This window comes from Zingiber officinale, chromosome 1B (genome assembly GCF_018446385.1).
Source record: "Zingiber officinale cultivar Zhangliang chromosome 1B, Zo_v1.1, whole genome shotgun sequence".
NCBI lineage: Eukaryota > Viridiplantae > Streptophyta > Magnoliopsida > Zingiberales > Zingiberaceae > Zingiber > Zingiber officinale.
This window is the reverse complement of record NC_055986.1, coordinates 122464080-122485130: the sequence shown is the minus strand read 5'-3', so window position 1 is coordinate 122485130 and position 21051 is coordinate 122464080. Positions and strand designations below refer to the sequence as shown.

The window sequence follows — 21051 nt, the reverse complement described above, 5'->3', positions numbered from 1 at the left end:
AAATTAGGACAAATCCAAAGGAACGGATTCACTGCTTACCTTCAAAACTAACTAAAACTTACAGCCTTATTGTTTTTTTAACAAAAACTATGACAATAACCAAGTGGTTCAACTTATCAGAGAGTTAGAAACAGTATGCAATTGAGCTCCATTGAGAGACTAATCATCTTAATTGAACATTAAAGCACTTGATCGAGTATAGGCAATCTCAATACTCACATACACAACATGCAGATCAAGACACCTCTCTAAGTATATACTACATGTGGTAAAATGAAGCACAAAACAAATCCCCAAACTTACAACACGAATGTAAAGGACTAGAAGGCAATGTGAAAAAATGAACAATAGTACGGGTAAATGTAACTAAATTCTGATAAATAAAAACAAATGTATTTATGGGAAAATGAACTAAGAAGCTACCTCTCTTGCAGTAGATGAGGCAACCTAGGTGCTAGGAAGCGGTGGCACACCTTCTGTGGGAGGAGGTGACTCGGTAGCTTTAGGGGAAGCATCTGGGTTGCTCACCGGTTCTGCAGCTGAGTTGCTAGCTGGTTCTGTCACTGGAGCAGTAGCAGTAGCAGTAGCAGTTGCAGTAACAGTAGGAGTAGCAATAGCAGCATCAGCAGTCGTAGCACCAGATTGATCAACCGGCGGAGGCGCCTCCAACATTAGTGGCTTATCTGCTTCAGAGGTTGGAGTGGTCTGAGGGCCTGCCGCAGACTCACTCTGGACTGCAGCAGGCGTGGGGCTCGGTGCTGTTGTTGAAGGAAGTTGTGGTGTGGAGGCAAATGCAGAAGCTTTTTTATTAATAGTAAGAGGAGGTGCCGAGAGAGATGCCATTCCAGGAGGGAGGATTTCTATGGGAGGCTTCTTTACAGCATCTGATAAGCTTGTAAATTTTGGATCCTCCAGTGACGCCAAAAATGCTGCAGCCGCATCAGTTTTAACAGAGGGTGTATGATCAAGCTCCTTTTGCAGCATCTTGTTCCAGGCCTGGACTAAATTCTTCAGTGTCGGGCGACCATGAGCCTGAAAACCATATTTGCTGTCATGAATAAGAATGATGGAGTATGACAGTATTGAAATACAAGAATCTAAGAAAAACTAAACAGCATGTAGCACTCCTACATTTATTCAAATTATTCCATTGATATCATTGGCTTAGGTCAACATGTCAAACCAGGGTCAACCATGCCCAAAGCTTAAAAGTTGAAGCACATCAAACTTATTTTCAAACAATATGCTGAGAACACTTCTTTCATATGTCATGTCTGACACCATTCCTAACCTTTTCTTAACTGTCTTAATGTCTATGGTAGGTTAGAACCCAAATTTTCATGTGAGCCCTAATAATTGCATATGGACAACTGATTAGTAAGATTAATAACTAGCACCACAGTTATAAAAAAAATTATCCAATCTGATGTCGATTGTCCGAGTTGGATTAAGACTGACAATGACCAATTCAATTATTTAGCAGGCAAATAGGGGATCTGTAGACCCTTGAAGTATGCAGGACTATAAGATAACAATAAAAAGCACTTCATAACTGGTGTAAATATACAGAAATAAGGTGAGAACCAATCGGTCTTCTTTTCCACAAAAAAACAAACAAAAAAACACAAAGGCAAGAGAATATTTATAAACAAATTTTCCAATAGTTAGGTTTGTATGTTGTACTATAAATGGAAAATTGGAAAATAAATCAAAAATAAAAAGACAAGAGCAGAGTAGAGCACATACTAATCCAAAACTAACTATGAGAAAACGAGGGAGGAGCAGAGAGGGGTGATGCAACCCGTAGAGGCAAGAGAATTTACAAAGCAATTGTTGCTCCATTGCTGGTCATGTTGAAGGATAAGAGATTTTGTCTCACCGTTGAGCATCATCAAATCACGTTTGTTGCAACTATTAAGCATGACTAGTCTCATCAAGTCATGCTGGTAATACTTGAATCAATTAAATCAGTTTTTATTAAATTGGCTAGAATTTTATTTGGATATAAGTTGGAGCATCCTCTTCAGAGTTCCAAATCCTGAACCCTAGCTAGGAACTGTAAGGCATGGAAAGAAATCTTAATCTATGAACTTATTATATGGGACAGTGAGATATGATGTTTAAAGAAATGTTCTGTGTACTCAGTTTATTTTGGTGGATGTATAGGAAGGGAGAGGAGTGGACAGAAAGGAACATGTATCTATATCTTGGTTCCTTTTTTGCTTAATATTGTTCATTGCCTTTCCTTCCCCACAACTCATATTTGTCAACTGAAGTAAACAGACCATAAGTGTTAACTTCTTTTAAACAGATCTTTCAATTGATTCAGCCTGCTTCCTTAGGTATAGCTTCTGGCTCAAATGCTACAGTGTTACATCCTTAAGTGACAGTTTTTCTGAAATCAGAAAGGAGCAAAATCTTACATGAGCATGGAGAACTGCCTCGGCAAGCATACCAGTGTCCTGCCATGCCTTCTCCATTAGTGCATTATCTCCCAAAACTGCTGCAGAAAATGCAGCTTCACGACCATGACCAGCAACAATCAGATTATTTACTAGCCCCTGAAAGAAATAGCAAAGAATAATTAATGTTCTAAAAATTTTCTTGCTGGAAAATGACTCAGTAAAAGAAGAACATTAAAATTGGACCACACATGTAACAAATGTGCGCATCAACTTCTTTTACATTATTCAATAAAGTTCCCCCCATTTCAATTTTACATGATCATCAAGGACAAAAGGGCAGTTCGTTTACTGCCTAGGTGGTAGGAACGTGGGACTAGGTGGTCTATTAAAATAATATCAAAATAAAAGGAAGTAAATTAAATTGAGAATAATAGGTGTGTTTGTATAAAAGGTTTTCCTTAACCATCAAAACAAGTTTAGAATCATATAAGTCATAAATGATAAATAAGTAATAGACATGTAATAACAATGAAATGTTTCATCACGTTGCTTCACACTGCAACCACGAAAACAAAACTACAACAAAGCATAAAAGTTCAATAATCCATAGTCATCCATAGCTTATAACTAATGTCATATTACAACATCAAACTATAGATAACATAACTAATGCCAAATTGCAGAAACCAATAGAAGAAAATTTGAATTTTTTTCTTCGACCCACCTGGATCGTCTAAGCAAACTGCTTGAGATTCTTGGGAAGCTTTTTAAAAGGGCTGCGTAACAAGATCCATCTAGCAACTTGGCAAAACCACCTAGGTAGCTGCCTAGGCCACTTTTAGAAACTATGATGATTATCTTTGACATGACAACCAACAGCATTATTTTACCTAAACTTGCTTCTATATTTACCACAATTTAAAAGACTTGCTTTATTGGTTAGTTAACATCCGATGCCTTAGTCTATTGTGCTTCCAAACAGTTACTTGGCACTTGCTTCTCCATCACTGCATTTCGCTCCCTTTGCCCAGTTGTCTGGGATTGGAAGCTCATCACTCACCTTCAACTCCGTGGCAAAACTTTAGAAGCCACACACTGGTTGGGTCATAGCTTCTCTGGCTTTCTGTTCTTAAGCTGTTAATAAGCTTTGAGTGGATATGTTTATCACAATGAGCAGAAACTATACCCACTCCCATAGAACTAAAGGATCTAAGGAACCACATCAAAAATCAAATTCTCAAGTAGTCATTCTGTTAAATTGCTATACTAAAAAACCACAGATTTGTGGAGCCATGTAGACTGCCTGATATGGCGATGGACATTAATCTGAAACAAATTTGATGGATTGTAGATATCATGTTATGCCAACGTCCCAAAGTCTGTGCAAATCATCCTACACCAGATGTTTGATCTGGTTTCCATAATCTGAAAAACAAAACATCTGACCATTTGATCATCATCTTGTTTGATGCAAACCAAAGACATTTGCAATATTTTCAATTTGGGGTTTAAACTGCCATAAAATATCCTACAGCTCTAGAATATTATCCTTCATTTACCTATTTCCTTATTCTCTAGTTGATCCTATTGTCATCTCTCACCATCTTGGTGTTTTCGCACCTTGGCTACTGTAGATAAATACCTGCAAAAATAGGTCTTTGATTCTGACTGATTTAAGCAGTATTTTCATCCATTCACCCATTCTAATAAGGGCAACCCTTACAGTCTCTGCAACTGCAAGAAGCCATATTAACTTGCAATTCAAGGCCTCTCAGATGCACCACTCATCAAGACCAACTGAGCTACATTCAAGCATCCAATAAGTAAAAACTGTTAGCTTAACAACATGAAGCTGAGAATTTAAAAACTGTTGTAGAAATAATCATTTCGTTCCTGACAGATTAAAATCTTCTACAGGTTAGGATGTGCGGATCTTAAGAAGTTGCAAGCGTTGTAACTAGAAACATTGATTCCTTTTATTTTGTTCTCTTAACAGTTTGGAAGAATCAATGTCCAGGTGAAAATAACCCATGAATTATGATACAATCCAAGTGTCATATGTAACGCCTTGACACCCTCAGTGAGTCATAATCAAAATTTTCCTTTCTATGTTGGAACTAAGAGTTATAACTGAACAATCTTCCTCTAATATCAGTCATGCTAAAAATTTAAGCATTTTTTATCAGTATTGGAAGATGGAAGTTTTGGTCAAAATAGTACATAAGAATCTGGTGCAGTGGTTTGGATAACTTAGGGTAACAAAGATTAAAAGAAGCAACTAAAAGTGAACTAATGATTCGTATATATCAAAAGTAGGAAAATTTTCAGTCACATTCTTTAACGTCCTCTAATAGGGCCATCTCTGTTGATGTACAGATTATTTCAAGAAATATGGAAGTTTCTGAAGTTCATCAATTTATTCAATATTTGTGTTTCTAGATTTATGACTAGGTATCCATGCCATTGACAAAGTGCTAGAAAATAAATGGTTTACATACTGAAAGTCTAGTTAGCTCTCCATGATTTGCAAGCCGTAGTGCTAATCCTCTCAAAATTTGACCTTGCAAAGCACCCTTCACGGATCCAGCAGCAGCCAGCCTTTTCAGGGCTTCACGTGCAATATCAGATTGTCCTGTAGCATCTGCAGCATCAATAAGGTCTAGAAATTCTTTAGCAAACTTTGCTATACCCTGAACAGCATCCACTAGATTTTCCTGTTTAACAGCCGTTAGACTTAGAATCTCAGTGATATCAGCAGCATTTTTCTCTTGACCAACATCCCTACTATTGCTCATTGTCAACAAGCACTGTAAGGCCCTCTTCAAGTCATTGCTTTGCATAGCCAAGTCAAACTCTAACCTGATAGGAGTAATTTGATCTTAGTACTACTTGAGTTTGTATGATAGTAGTGTACCATATTCTCAAATGCAAACTACATGGGAATGAGGAAGAATCAACTCAAAACCACATGCTTTTCACAATTAAATATTAAGCACCCACATAGGCATACCTCTTGGATATTCCAGGCAAATGTAGAGCTTCAGTTGCATATCCCATACCAAGCATGAACTGCGCTAAATCATCGTGATGCTCACGGCTTAGTCTAGTTGCCCTGTTGAGGTGAAGAAATAGTTAAAAAGATTGTCTAGTAGTTTTGTCTCAGAAATTGGCTGTAAAGAAGAATGATAAACAAAATTTACCACTTCACTGCACTAACTGCATCTCCATATGCAGCAAGACAACGACAGCGTATACCTGGATGACTCAGAGACAGGGCATGTGCACACATATACCTGAAGAAGGATAGAATAGATGCATTAAGGTACGATTTTAAAATACTTAGCAAGGTACAACCATCAGGAACCTCTAAACAATGTGTTTACATTGACACGGATAGATTTACTTCATGTAATCTCCCTGAAAATTTGGTGTCAACAATATACCTTGAAAAAAGTGTACAAGCAAGAAAATGGGCTGAATCAAGATGCAGTTAAGTGCTTAAATCCAATTGTGATCTTTAACTCTATTGTCTCCACAATATTATCCACACAGATGTCCTATTAATGCATGAAAATTTGCATCTTGGCTATGTGAAATGATATTGAAGTAATGGTTTCAAGAAAGGGAGTGTTTGGTTTGCTACTATTCTATTTTCATTTTTGGAAAACGTGAATTTTCTCTTTTCTTAGAAAATGACTTTTAGACATTCTCTATTTTCCCATAAAATAATATCTCCTTTTCTAGAAAATGGATGTGGAAATTGCCAACCAAACAATGTTTTCCCTTTTCTCATAAAATGAAAATGGAAAACTTACAAACCAAACACTCTCTAATATTGTACAACTACAATAAGAACAAATGCATTGAAAGATAATGCAGAAAAGCAATATCACCTGTCTACAAGCCAAAGAACACCATCTCTAACGCCAACCACAATAAGAGGCCCAATGGGGCGTTTTTGTTCTTGTGGAAAGCGAGTAACTGCCACAGAGACACCTCCACCAGCAACTGCAACTTCATTTACTTTTCTTTCTTCCATTTCCTTTAACATTGTGTCATCCCCATCTACTTTGGTCTGCTGCTTAGGCAATGTAAGGAATGGGGGTATAGAAGGTGCATGCTGAAAGGAGGCTAGGCGAACAACCTAGAAGCATATTTAAGTTCATGTATCAGTTGTGTGTGCAATTTATCAACTAACAAGGAATTTAAAAAAAAAAATCAAATGACATGAACTTACTCATCTTGAGTTTGAAACTAGACTTTCATATTTGAGAACAATGATTCTTTAGCAAATGATCGATGTTAGCATACAAACGTTTAATAAAGATGAAGTTTTGGGATCTTTTCATCATTTGGAGAAGAAAAAAAGAGCATATTTCATGGCATGCTAAACCCAAAGTTTAGTTGCTTTTTTGAAATTCCCCACAATGAATATTGTCAAAATATCCTCAACACTTCTCTAGCGGCTTCATTTAAACCCTAGCTGTTAACTCCCCACTTACCACCATTGACTTTGTTATGTGGTAGTCACGTGTAGCTCATGATGGTCACATGTAGCATCAAGTTTCCCCATCCATGTTAATTCAATGTGTCCATATTTCGCTACAGCACCTAGATGATGTCATCAGCAGTGGCTCTAGCTTCTACATTGAAGAGTTGCTCAAAGGAATGAAGCGTGAATTCCTTTCCAATTCCAGTGTGCTTCCTGAAGGGGCAAGGGTGGCCATCCAGCAACTGCTGCTAACATTGATTCAAGGCAAAGCAAGCAGACAGCATCCTGGACATTGCAGATGAATCTTCCGCATCCAACTGATCGTCAGCATACCAGGAATGACACAATTCCACGAGATTGATGTTACAGTCTCATAGATGCCATAAAGGCCACTAAAGATACACTGATGGTGTATGTTAGAGATCAAAGATCTAAAAAGGAAATAGAGAAGGTGGCACTTGATGAGAATTAAGTGGTAGCAGAAGCAGTTAGTTTTCTCTTTAACTTTTGATTTTGAAAAGGTTTATACAAAAAAGAAAATCAGTAATAATTTTGGAACTTCATGCTAGCTTTAAGATCTAATTAGATAAGTGAATTTGATCTTTCAAGCAAATGGGTACGTGCAATCTTTCAAGGAGTGATTGATAGATGAAATAATTGTTAAAGGCAGCCAACTAAATCAAGGCACATGTCCACCTGCTTTCTCTCTTCAACCACCTGCTAAGCAAGATGAAGTGGTAGATCAAGTTGTAGAGTATTGGAATTGGTCAATGTTTATCCATCACCCAAGGCAACACCAGAAGTTGAGCCGCTCTCTACAAATAATGGCAACTCTTGCAGCCAAAGGCAGCATACTAAACCACATGAACAGGAGGTAGGAGATGAACACCCAGAGTCATATACAGACTGCAACATTAATGGAGTTGATGGAGTCAATTCAGATTTGATGAACAGGGTGAAATGACATAATTGAAAGAACTCAAAAGGTATCAATTGTTAAATGTTAGGGTGATAGGGCATTTAAAAATAGCCAATCCATTCCCTCTCCCTCCATTTCCTATGTTTTCTCTCAAGCAAATCAAACCTAAGAAATACATACTAGCTAGTCCTTGAACAGCAACAGATTAATCAACGTATAAAAGGATGAATAGGCAAACACAACAAACTGAAATGAGATTGTAGATCATGCTTTCTCACCCAAATAATTTAGTAGTAGCATTCCTTTTTGGTAAATCTTGAGAGACAATTTCATAAATATCTTTAAAAATAAGTAAAACTTTCAAACATGCCCTAGTTGAAGCTTCCTGGTGCCATTAGCATGCTTATCATTTCCATATGTCCAAAATAATAGTCAGCAACATGCTGCCATGACTAACTGGAGAATATTTATAACTAAACAAGAAACTAAATTGATCACCTGAAGCATCGGAGGTCTTAGAGGGATTCGCTCATTTGTGGCAACTTGTGGGCTATCAACTGTTATAAGTGCCAACTCACCATGCTCAGCAAAGGCTCTGCTTTGAGCTTCTTGGGCTTTCATTTCCTCTTTTTTCCTCTTGGTTTCCAAATCTATTGGTGCAACACCAGCATCAACAAAAACACACCTGGAAAGAGTAAAGCAATTAGATATAATAAGTAACAGACTAGCAAATTTCACTTTATTTTTCTTTGAAGTGATTCTTTGCTAATTAATCAGTGGGAAGACTAAAAATCCAAGATTTAATGTCCTTAGAGGTTGATTCAGTCAAACTTTATGAAAGGTATAATAGCCCATGTCATTGTCAAGATATGTTTTGTTCCATAGGACAACCAAGAAATTTCACAAATATTTATATGAATTATGAATATAGAAAATTTGTGGAATTTCTAGATTGTCTTATTCATTTGACTTTTAGTTCCCCTTTTTATTATACTGTCACCGAGTGGGGTATCTCTTGGTGAGTGGGAATTACACCCCGAGGCATGACACAATTCTCCTCCATCGCTTAGGGTTCATTGGGCATCCTCCACCTCCACTGCCTAGGGTTCGCTGGGTTATCCTCTTGCTACTTAGCCTAGGGTCGTGCTTGTCACACCACCAACACTAGCATGACCAACATATTGTCCCAATTGGGACTGAATCCCCCAGTCCGAATGAAATTTCAAACCTTGAATAAACAAGTATAATAAGCACACCAAAAATATATTAGTCTTTGCATCAGCAATTCAATTCTTTCATCATTTTGTTCTTTCAATAACTCAGAAAAAAATACAAGTTTCTAGGCGCCCATACGTTCATTACATGTAACATCATATGCATTTGCAATAGAAAAATGTTTGTGAATGCACCAACACAATATAGTTGTAGAATCAGAGTTTGTTAAAAGAAACAAAGACATAATAAGAAAATGCATGTGGCAAAAATGCATCTGCAAGGAAATATTTACACCTGATTGTAGATAAAATAAAGGCAATGACAATCCTAAGGTATACTGATGCACTCTAGAGCAGAATGTGGTAAATATTTGAACCGATTGATATCAGTACGTCATGGTCAATAGGACACTGTAAGACATCAAAACAGGGATATGATACTGTGAATCAATAGAGAAGTAAATGCAACTGTAAGAAAGAAAAATATTTGTTATAATGTTATATGAAGAATTTGAGCTGACGTGTAACAAAAAATAATAAGCAGATTTATTAATGCTTCAGCAGAAAGATGAACATTTTTGTCTGTCCACATATGTTTAGATGTAGCTGCATTAACTTCTCATGCAAGTGCTGGAGTGCAGTCTTTTGCAATACATCATGTCCAAAAAAGATTTGAATTCATCCATTATCTGAATCAAGAATTGGCTTGGAAAGGAGAAGACAGATGTTCACTATGTGAAGGAAATCAGGAATCTCAGAGGAGAAAAAAAAACCAGAAAGGATGCTTAGAGACAATTATGTTCTATTTTTGTTGGCTCTGTAAACACCTAAATGCTGGAACCAGCCATTGATCTTTCAATGCCAAATGCATAATGCACCAGACCACCAGCAAAACATAAGATCAACAACATTTGGATCCACAAGTACATTTTTATATTATACTGGGTTCAATGAACATAAGAGCTCGAGGAGTTTTTTATATGACTTACTCAATTGTAGTTGGTGTAGCGACAAAAAGTTGCCTGCGATGCCAAACAGCACCAGTAGCAAAGGGGATTGCAACATCTCCCAGGTACCTAAACTGAGGGCGCAAGGAAGATATAACAATGTACTGATGGTAAGCAAAGGCACAGTACTCGACAGTTTGGTCCCATGCAGTCCATTCTGGCTGGGCTAGAAGGCCACTCACAGGCTGATATGTCTCCCAACTGCCATGTTTGAATGGTAATAAGATCACTGTCTCAATTATTAATACAAAAAGGAACTACAGATTAAAATAAAAGATAATCCATCTAGAAATGATCATGAGCAATTAAAATTCTTGAAAACAAAAAACTAAGAGCTCTGGAATGTTAATACAGGAAAATTTGAGGAACCTGTATAGCTGGAAATTCTGTGGAGCGACTTCTGCAGCAGGTTTGTTGGAAGAAAAAGGATCATCAGGTGCAGCAAAAGATGATGTAACTCCACTATTGCCAAAGCCAGATAAAGGCATTGATTGAGTTGAAATAGCTGTTGCAGCCATTGGGCTGATTCTGCGCGAAGTTCGATATGCAACCCCGAGCAAAGCACCACCGTGCAAGCCAATAACCTTAAGAGCAATATTGATAAGATAAAAGCTAGGAACCAAGACAATCTTTCTGTAGTGTGCAAAAAAAATCCAATAAGCATAAACCACAATGTATGAGGCATAAAATGCCAGATAGATGAGTAACCGCAACTCCATATTGAGAATCAATGAAGAGAAAACCCAATTAATTTAAAAACTTGAACAACATGAAAACTGAAAAGAGGAAACATAAAACATACTGGATCACTACGGCCTTCAATCGACCTTGTCATCACATGTGAAGTCCCGTCATCTAACAAAATACGAACTTGTACGGTTGCTGAAGAAGCTGCACTAGCAGCTGCAGCTGCAGCAGCAGCTTGAGCAGCAGCAGCTTCTTTCGCTTTTTTAGATGAACCACCTTTAATAAGCGGTATTCTTGGAGTCAATGCAGTTTCAACTACAGCATATCGATCACCGCATGTATCCCAAGCAAAAAGCTTCCCAGTCCCAGAATCAACAACTGACCAGTCACTAGCCTTGTACACATAAAATGAAGGAATATCTGGCCATACAATTGCAACATACCTAAAAAATTTGAAAAACAATGTCTTAGCATGAGGAAATGAGAATCACAAACTATCGTGATACTAAAGAAAATGTAGCCTAAACTGGGGGAAAAAAAATGTAGGCTGCTTGACACTGTATTTATTCATCTATTTCACAGAGGAAATATCATAATATCGAAGAGATAACGTCAACATGATTCATAGTGGAAAAAAAAATGCCCTAAGAAAACTAACAGCTTGAGTACAATAAATTTTTGCTTGTAAAACTACTGTTATGAAGATAAGGATGGCATATAAAATTAAAACCTTCTTTTCCCTTTCTCATCTAACAAGCATAGGATCTTAAAGAATAATAGGATATAAATTAAAATTAATCAACACGACATTTTGTACACAAACTCTTTGATGAATAATCATAGATTTAAACAGTACGAAGCGGAATGGTTGTCACAATGTTATAAATAATAAATCAGACCAAGAGGAAAGAACTCACCTTCCAGAACTGCTTACCAATAGCATAGAATATGAATCGTGTGGAGCTGGTGTGCTTATGTGCTTCTTAGTCTGCTTGACATGCAATTGTTCCAAATCCATCCTGGTTCTTCCTGTTTCGGTGATGGTACCAGTACTACCCAGAGATGGATTAGAAGTATTAGACAGCTGAAAGTTTAGCAATTTAAGCTCCCTTTCAACTATGTATACAGCAGAATGTTCTCTGCTACCAGGTGGTGTTGGTAAAGCAGCTGCAGCTGGAAGAGCTCTTGCGTCAAACTCACTTAAAATAACGCCAATATTGGTTCCAGTAGCCACGAGATGTGGTTGCAAAGGATGCGCAACCATGCAGTACACCTGAAATAAATGTATCATCTTCAGACATACTCCTTTCTCAAGCAAACCAAAAGAAGTTTAAGTTCCCAGTTCTCATTAACATAAAGAAATGGTCATGCATGGAATAAAATCTACAATAATGCCGTTCATGATAGCAGGGAAAAAAAAAAGAAGGAAAAACTAACAACTCTAATGAAGTGAAGAAAAAGACATTCTCACATCAAAATGCTATCCGAATTTCAGTGAACTAAAATTACATCAAAGATATATTACATTTTTTAGTTCTAATGTCCAATTTGGTGAACAGGAAGAATGTCAGGACCATATTCTAATATTTATGCAGACAAAAGAATATTAAAGCCCATATGTTGACAAAGGGCTCTTGTTAATATTTTTACTGTATTTCCTTGGGCAGCATTCCTTCAGTCACTTTGTGAACTTATCTATATAGCAGTTTAGCACAACTTTTGGAGGTGGAAAAAAAGCAGCAAAAGCAGCAGCAAAAATTCTATTAGGATCAGTCATGATTATTAGGTTTACTTGATCCATATAGTTTTTCCATAATGGCAGCATATTTAGATTGTGAAAATACTATTATCACCTTGCAGCCACAATTATTTAAAAATTCAGAGTTGCATTGTCCGATGAGTGTATGCAGTAAACAAAAACTTCCTGAGGCACGTAGCACATACCCTGAGTTTTTTAGTGGATGCAATAACTTGGGGAGGAACAAGTGAAGATAATTCACACAATGGTCTTGTCAAAGCAGAATATGTTGGATGTTCAATAGCCCTGTTAGAGCCAAGAAAAATCAGCAACGCATGTAATGTGCCTCCTCGTCAAAGTAAATAATATTGGTAGAACTTAGACAAAGAATGAAAAGCATACCAGATATGTGAATCTTTGACACAAGTAAGAATATCAAGGTTTGGAGCTCGAGGATGGCACCAAGATGCCACACTGTGACAAGCAAGCTTTGGAACTGGTTTTATACGCCTAAGTTCCTGCATGAAAAAGGATTATACTAAATGAGACTAGAGGAGAACTTATAATGACAAAGAAAAATCAGATTGGAGTAAAATGCCTTGAATGAGATGGTATCCCATATTGCTAAAGTTTTATCAGCGCCAATAGTAATGAGTTGTGGTGCACTTCCCATCACCCTTGAAAGCTCAACGGCCACTACCCCTCCATCATGTGCCTTGGAAAGTTTATACCAAAATTTCAGATAAATTTGACAATGTTTATCCCAATGTATTGGAGAAACACAATAAGTTAATGCCCTTTAGTAAGAAAAAAACAGAAGAATAACTTGAGGAACATCAACCAAACAAAGGTAACAAATTGAGCATGACATAAAAAGGCAAGAGACAAAATAACAAAAGAATACCTTTAAACTAAGTTTAGGCACAAGTTCACGTGAATCATGTATGTGATCTGCACTCCATAGTATAAGCAAACCATCACTAGCCCCAGAAACCAAGAATGCCTGAAAATGAATATTAACATTTCACGACAGTGAATATGGCAAAAGCAATAAAAAAAAGGAAAAACCAAAAAGAAACTCAATAAATTATTGTCGAATCAAAATTTATCCAAATAAAGAATATTTTCAAATATTTCATAGCAGATATCACAACAAAATCAATCAAAATATGTGACATCTAAAGCTTCTGACTTTCCTCCCAAAGGTATTGTTGAAATCAGGAATCAATTGTCGTGCATATAATGTGACATTATAACATGTTATGCACATGCCAATGGCATGCTTCCCATAATATCAGAATTTTTTAGGTAGCTGGCACTTAGTACTTTTCTGTCCAACGTCAACATGCCAGATAAGTTACGTGAACATATTTCAGAAAACTTAATGCAAACAATTCCAACAACTCAGAAGTTGCCACAAAACATAAATCACTTGACAAAAACGTATAACCAATAAATATTAGTTGCCATTATATCTAACTTCTTCTCTCTACGTTCTAACTTAGCATTCACTCCTATTACAGGAGAAAGACCTCTCCAAAATATTATTTATTACTTGTGACTTTCCTGAACCACTGATGGTCAGTTAAGAATCAATATTAGAATTATTGTGTGTTCAATGCTTTGATTTGCACTCAGTGGAGACAAAATAATAAGGATAGGGCGGGAGTAAAAAAAATAGAATTGTTATGCAGAATCTTAAAGCATTCTCATGGGACTTTAGAAAGAAAATTGATAATATCATGTTGTAAAGCCTCAAAATCTACCCACCAAATACATTCTAAAGCAATAAATTTGAAAGTTTCTGTTTGAAAACTATTGTTCCTCGTACAATTTGATAAATTGGGCACACTGAAATCTGAAGCAAAAAAGGAAAGCATTTCAGATAAAATATAAACAAAAGACTATTAACTTTTGTTGAATCAATATCAAGGAATGAATTTACATGCAGCTGATGAACAATCAATTTGTAAATATCAATGAGAGCAGTCCATGAAATTGTTACATACAATTTAGTCCGGCGATAAATAAATAAATTAACAAAAAGCTACTCTAGCCCAGAATGCAATGTAGCAAAGCTGTAACGGAAGAAAGATACTACCTCACCGTTAGATGTCATAAATGTCATCAAACAGGTTATTGATCCTTTATGGCCACCAGTATACCGACGCACAAGCTGTAAAAAGAAATTCCATATGACATGTTCTGATTGCAAACCAAGAAAAAACACTTAGGATAGAGAGTAGATATCAAAACCTTCCATGTTATCATTGAGAGAACTCTTATTACGCCATCTGATCCACCAAAAGCAATAAGTGGGCCATCACCAGTAGCAGATCTTGATAAAAATTCCATACTGCAAACAAATTCATTCAAGAAAAGGTCATTTATGAATATGAAATGACAGAGATGTTTAAATATGAAAAAAAAAAAAGGCAAATAAAATTGCAACACCAACTTGTAAGTCAGTTGCATTATTCTTGATTTTCCATTATGACTTTCAACAAAATCTTGTGTAGCCTACCTCTTATCATAACATAGCTAACATCAACAAGCCACATATCCCAACTATTCGGAAAAAAGTTTTACTTGTGCAGAAGGATAAGAAAAAAGACTTACAGTTACAACTTTGTCTATTCTACATAATGCATTATACATAAAAATAAGGTATTTAAGCAATAGTCAAGAGAATCATAAAAACGTTGCAAAATTTAAAAAAAAAAAAAAAAAAGACAGAGCGAGAGAGAGGAAGCACACACATCATACCATAGAAGAGACCTATTGTCAAGCTCCTGCTTGGGAACATCACGCCCTCGCATTGTCACCAAATCCAAGAATATGGCCTTATTCTCACAACAAATAACAAGAAAATGTCTTCCTCTAGTGGATGGCACTGGTGAATTAAAAGCAGAAGAATTCTGACTAGCAGCAGTTGGTGCCTCAACAGCTGCAGATCGATTGCGCCAGTGTTGCCAGTAACGCACATCATCATCATAGAAACCAACTTGCTTAACACTAAACACCATGTAGTTCACAGTTATGCTGACTTGGTAAAGCTTATGAAAAGCCTAGAATAGATAGCAGAAATGAAAGGCTAAAGAATTGATTACCTTCCGCCTCGTATAGCCTCTGTGGGTTTTCCTTTAAGTTCTGTCACAACAATGAGGATGGCATAAGAAATGGCAATAATGTGCATTTCTTACTCGTGAGCAGTTGAAATTACCATGGTAATAAAATTGAATAATAGTAATTAGCAAGCAATCACATTAAAAGAATGATGGGTTCAAATTTTCGAGACAACAGGAGACCCTTTCACCTTAACCAACCAATGTGACAAAAAAAATATTAAATTTTTTGTTATTTGAGGACATTATCACTTAAAAGCACCAAATATTGTTTTGTTTTTATTTCTTCAATCTGAAAGAAAAAATATCTAGGTATTTTTATGTTCAGAGATGTAGTTAGCTCAGGTTAAATTGCCTTGCCTGTTAATATCTGATTAGTCCATGGTTTGAAACATCATTCCAACCCAGGGTCTGGGCCCCAAACCGGAACATTTCAATGTCGGTGTTGTATCAGGTGTGCCAATATGTAGTACCAGAGGCACTGAGAGGGAAGTTGGGTGGGAAAAAAAAAAGGAAGCAATCACATTAAAAGGATGATGGGTTCAACTTTTGGAGAAAACATGAAATCAGTTCACCTTAGCCAACCTATGTGAGGAAAAATGGCTCTTTGTAGACATTATCTGCAAAAAGGATCAACATATTGTTCGCTTCAATTTCTTCGATCTGAACGATAAAATACCATTTTTTTTGTTTGAAGACGTAGTTAGTTCAAGTTTGGTTGCCTTGCAACTTAATATCTGAGAATTCCAAGGTTTAACATACCGTTCCAGACCAGGGTCTTAGTCCCAATGGGAACAATTCAAGTTGGTGTCATGTCTAGCGTGTCAGCATGCGATGCCATAGGCACCAATAAGGAAGGAATCCGGGAGAAAAAGAATGAAGAGAATGAGTGGAAGAAAAGAAGAGAAGAGGCAAAAGATCCCTCTTGGCAGTCCCCTGTCGTGAAGCCTGATCATGAATCAACAAAGCCCTAACCCTTGCACTAAGAGAAGCCTAGCCCTTGAGGTCACTCGTGGAAGCTCTACCACATTCTCTAACTTATTTCACGCTGCAACTGGTTAGTATATTTATGTTTCACCTTTTGTCAACCAGCACAGAGCAATTTTTAAAGCCATGGATTATTCAAAATAGCAAATTGTTTAACAATCAGCAGTAAACTAGTATGAAAATAGCAGGTTCAGCAAGATACCTTTGTTCAGGTAAAGTACATATTGGACCTGAAACATAAGGCAATCTAGGAGTTGCAACTTCTTGAAGATTATCAATAGAACTCACTTAACAAGTTACTCTGACAGTTTATAAGACAAGTTAGGAGTTGCAACAGCTAAAGTCAAACACTTGATGGACAAGTTGTAAGTGAATTTTTCATCCTGGTGTTAGTTTGCAAACAAACATTAGGAAGAAGATGAAGAATCAAGTAGTAGAATATTAGAGAGTTCTCCCTATTTTGGCCTCCCCCATAAAGGCACCGTAGCTCACCAAACTGCATCAAAAAAATCTGATAGTGCAATGTAGATCCAAATAGTCTAGCAGGTTTGGTATTTTAATTGTAGAAAACAATTATTGTTGACCACCAAAACTTGACTCTTAAAAATTGATTGTATGCAAATAGTCTAGCAAGTTTGGTATTTTAATTGTAGAAAACAATTATTGTTGACCACCAAAACTTGACACTTAAAAATTGTTTGTTTGATACTCTTGGTAAACTTATTTGTGTCCACAAATGCTCTTAATCCGCATCAGATTCAAAATCCCAAATTATGTGCCTACTCATACATCTCATGCCAAAAAAAGGACTCCAATATTTGTGAGACGTAGATCCAAGTAGCCTAGTTAAGGATTGTATTTCGATCAAGGAAACACATAACATGGATTTTTTAATCTGACATAGGATCATAAGCAAGCTTGATGCAGAAGAAAAAATTGTAGAAACAATAGAATCAACACCATACAAACTTGCATCAAAAGTAGGGTTTTAGAGGTCAATCATCAAAGTATTAAAAGTTCATTAACCCATTAATAATATGGATATCAAAATTCATACTAGGGAGAAATTCTAATATGGTGATATAAGAGTTTTGGGAGGCTAGTTTTATTTCGGGACCAAGTTTAAGAAGAAAAAAAATAATAATCGTGATAATCAGTATCCTGAGCCAGAAGTGTGTCTCCTTCAGAAAATTTACTTTGAAAAGTGGTGTTGGTGCTCAAACCACATTGCAGCTGTTCAGTTACTTAAAAAGAAAGTTGTGGTGCTGCAATCACGATATAGCAAATAAGTTATTTAAGAAATTAGTATTTCAGAACAATAATAGGGATGCAGTGATGCCTAGCTGACCCTTAGGAGAAAAATAAATAACAATGGTCACAATGACATCAAAAAATAAAATAGTTAGAATACAAACAGACAATTACAGTTACAATTAGTTCAGAAGGAACTGTTTTTTAAATGGAGAAACCTATGGTTGAATTCAATATCAGTGCACCAAAAATACTGGTAATTGAAGAGATGAAGATAAGAAAGAGAAAGCGAGCGGATGAATATGATCTCCAATGAATCCTTATGTGAAACTTTCATTTTAATTAGAACAAATCAGTTTCAGAGTTCCCAATGAAAAATGGGTGCAGTAAACTCGGAGTAATTCACTCCCATGAGAAACTTATCCACTGGAAAATCAAACCACTACACGAAATGAACTAGATTCATAGACATACCAGTTTCTCCTTCGGCGAGCTTCTCCAACTTCGTCCCTACTAACCGCCGCTCATCAACACCGCCGGCCTTCAGCTCATAGATCACCTACCAGGAAGAAGAACAAGGATATCAATATCCCACATGAACCTAACATGACATTGATCTAAACACATCCCAAATCAAACAAAGGACAGGAAAAAGGAAAAAAAAAAAAGGAAATCTACAGACCTGACGGTGCTCCCAATTCCAGACAGAGACGTGATCGGATTCGTCAGCGGTGACGAGCCATGGATGGGTGGGGTGTAGCTGGATCTTGACAATCTTGCCGTTCGTCTGACGGAACGCACGCAGCCGAAGCATCTTTAAACCTTTGTCGATCTGAATCAGCGAATAAACGGCAGCAAAAAATAATGCAGGCTCAGGGATTCAGAACTCAAAATCTCGGATCTAGGAAGATGAAAATTGTGTTGGGGGAGGAATCGCCATGGTCCAGAGGCGAAGGGTAAATCAAAATCATAGCAAAATTAGCAGGGGACTACCCAACCACGTGTTTCTCAGGTAAATGGATCTGGGTCGATCCGCTCCACGGCTCTAGGAATCCCACACCCAGATGATCGATGATCAGTCGCAGCTCGGAAAGAAGGATCTCGTGAGGAAAGGAAACGAAGGCTCATCCCATTTAAAGAACAGATCTCTGCTGAACGCCAGCACCACCAACGAATGAAGCGCACCGAAGGAGGCAGATCGCTCGGCGACGGCGATGTCGAGAAGTAAGTGCTGGAGGTTAGGGGGAGCGTGAGAGAGGGCGAATAACTCGCCGCCGCGTGCCGGAGAAGATATCGCCCCTAGAGGGACTCGGCGACGGAAGAGTCACCGGGTCGCAGACGAAGGAGAATTGAAAATTGGGAAAAGCACTAGTAGTGAATGTCTAAATAAGTCGCAAACACTTAATTGACCCAAACCACCACGCAACCCCGACTCAAGTTAGATTTAGTTCGATCTTAACAATATCGTGGCCTTTAGTATACATTCGGCAATAAAAATGACAATAAATTTTAATTGAAAGGTTAATGATAATGAGAATAATAATTACTGGATTGATAGTACCCAGAATAAATATTGAAATTGGTATTGTTTTATTATTTAATCTTTTTATAAAAAATATAATATAGTAAATATTTTTCTAATGTATAAAATATAACAAAACACAATAATTATTTTCAAAATAAATTATCGTCACATATTAAAAATTTTAAATTATAACCAAAACATCTATCAAGATAATCAAAATAAAAGTGGGAGAAGCAAAAAAAAAATAAAAAAAAAAAATAAATGTATTCATCAAATTCAATATCATCACAATTTACAAGTATATTATTTCAAGCAACTGAGCACAAAATCTTTTAACTTCATAGTGATTTAAACTGAACAATATCTCAACTTTTATAAATGTTTTCACAAATTGCTTGAGCAATCTTATACTTATTCCTACTAACGAGCTCATATTTATCCAACATTTCAAGAACTTGTGGTATTTTTGAAGATTTATCTTAAACCCATGACATTGACTCAAAGTGTAAGCTAACAGTTTACATAAATCCTTCAAACTGATCACTAAGTAATTTGAAGTCAAAATCGATATTTTACACAGTTGAAGTCTTTGCCCTCTTTGAAGTTTTTTGAATGTTGACAGCGAATGATTTCTTTTTCTCCTTATAGTGAGATGTCATTGGTGCAACAGAAGGTTATTGAGCATCAAATCAACTTCAATTCTTTTTCCAGTAACAAAAAAATTATCATATGATATGGTCAACTCAGCATCCACATCATTTATCATCTTTTATGCAGTCATCATAGGATCTTCCGCAATAAGACATGTTACTTTGTCTTTGTCATATACCGTTTCTAACTCCGAAAAATAAGAGAATGATACATTATAGAGACTTTTACTTTCATTGTGATTCTATCTAAAAGAAGAATATAATAATTAATTTAGCGTATCCATAAACAACATTATAATTTGAAAAAAAAAACAATAATTACTAATATAGGTACTTTATGTTGGACCCCGTGGTGTTTTGATGTGATCAACCAAGTTGGTTAGGTCCTGCTTTGTGTTTGATCCCTGTGTCTAAGTGTGCAGGAGCTTAGGAGCGCAGGAAGTCGAGCGGAAGACGCAGCTAGCGAGAAGGACGGCACGGGAAGGGAGCCGACGGGCTCGGTGCGTCCGAAGGACGAGAGAACTGCCGAAGAGTACACCGGTGGGCGAGAAGAACGTGCGCGGCGTTCGAGGGATGTTAAGCCGGGGAGGAAGGCTGCTCGAGGAAGGTCGAAAATTGGGTTCGGGTGAGCCCTATTTCGGTTGGCCGAAATCACCTAATCGCATGGAGCTACGGAAGTCAAAGCAAGGCGAAAGGATGCTGAAAATAGAGCTTAAGGCACCTCAAGCTAGTACTGAAGGCGCCTCCACCTTGGAGGCGCCTCAATCTGCCTTGGAGGCGCCTCAAGCTTGAAGGCGCCTTCAACTGGTCAAAAGTGACCGTTTGCGCTGCGGATAAAGTGTTATCCGCCCACTCGATGGAGGTGCCTTAGACCCCTGTTGGAGGCACCCTGGACCCTCGAGATCAGATTTCCAGAGGCTATTTAAAAGCCCCTGGAGCTAGGAATTTAAGAACAACTCAAGCAATCAACTGTGTAGTCTTTCCTAGCAATAGTTCTAAGCTTCCAAAATGTAAAAGACTTCTCCGCCTTCAGAGAAGGAGATATTTCTAG

At 37.1% G+C, this 21051-nt stretch overlaps 1 protein-coding gene across 5 annotated transcripts; it reads right to left on the bottom strand.

Annotated features, from left to right (window-relative positions):
- Nucleotides 1-229: 229 nt before the first annotated feature.
- LOC121976139 lies at nt 230-19184 on the bottom strand. 5 transcript variants are annotated; one of them, XM_042528170.1, is made up of 22 exons: nt 18819-19184; nt 18508-18726; nt 18300-18384; nt 15573-15612; nt 15229-15477; nt 14719-14818; nt 14564-14638; nt 13367-13465; nt 13061-13177; nt 12865-12980; nt 12669-12768; nt 11642-11997; nt 10840-11167; nt 10407-10621; nt 10020-10238; nt 8315-8501; nt 6299-6549; nt 5606-5698; nt 5416-5517; nt 4904-5264; nt 2424-2561; nt 230-1032 (listed from the first exon to the last, which is right to left on the bottom strand). In XM_042528170.1, exons 2-22 carry the CDS (start codon nt 18637-18639, stop codon nt 448-450), a joined length of 3948 nt encoding a protein of 1315 aa, XP_042384104.1. In that variant the 5' UTR covers nt 18640-18726; nt 18819-19184; the 3' UTR covers nt 230-447. The 5 variants fall into 5 exon arrangements, with proteins under 5 accessions (XP_042384104.1, XP_042384095.1, XP_042384113.1 ...); XM_042528161.1 differs by having other exon boundaries at nt 18508-18657; XM_042528179.1 differs by having other exon boundaries at nt 18508-18657; nt 18824-19184.
- Between the last annotated feature and the right edge of the window lie 1867 nt (nt 19185-21051).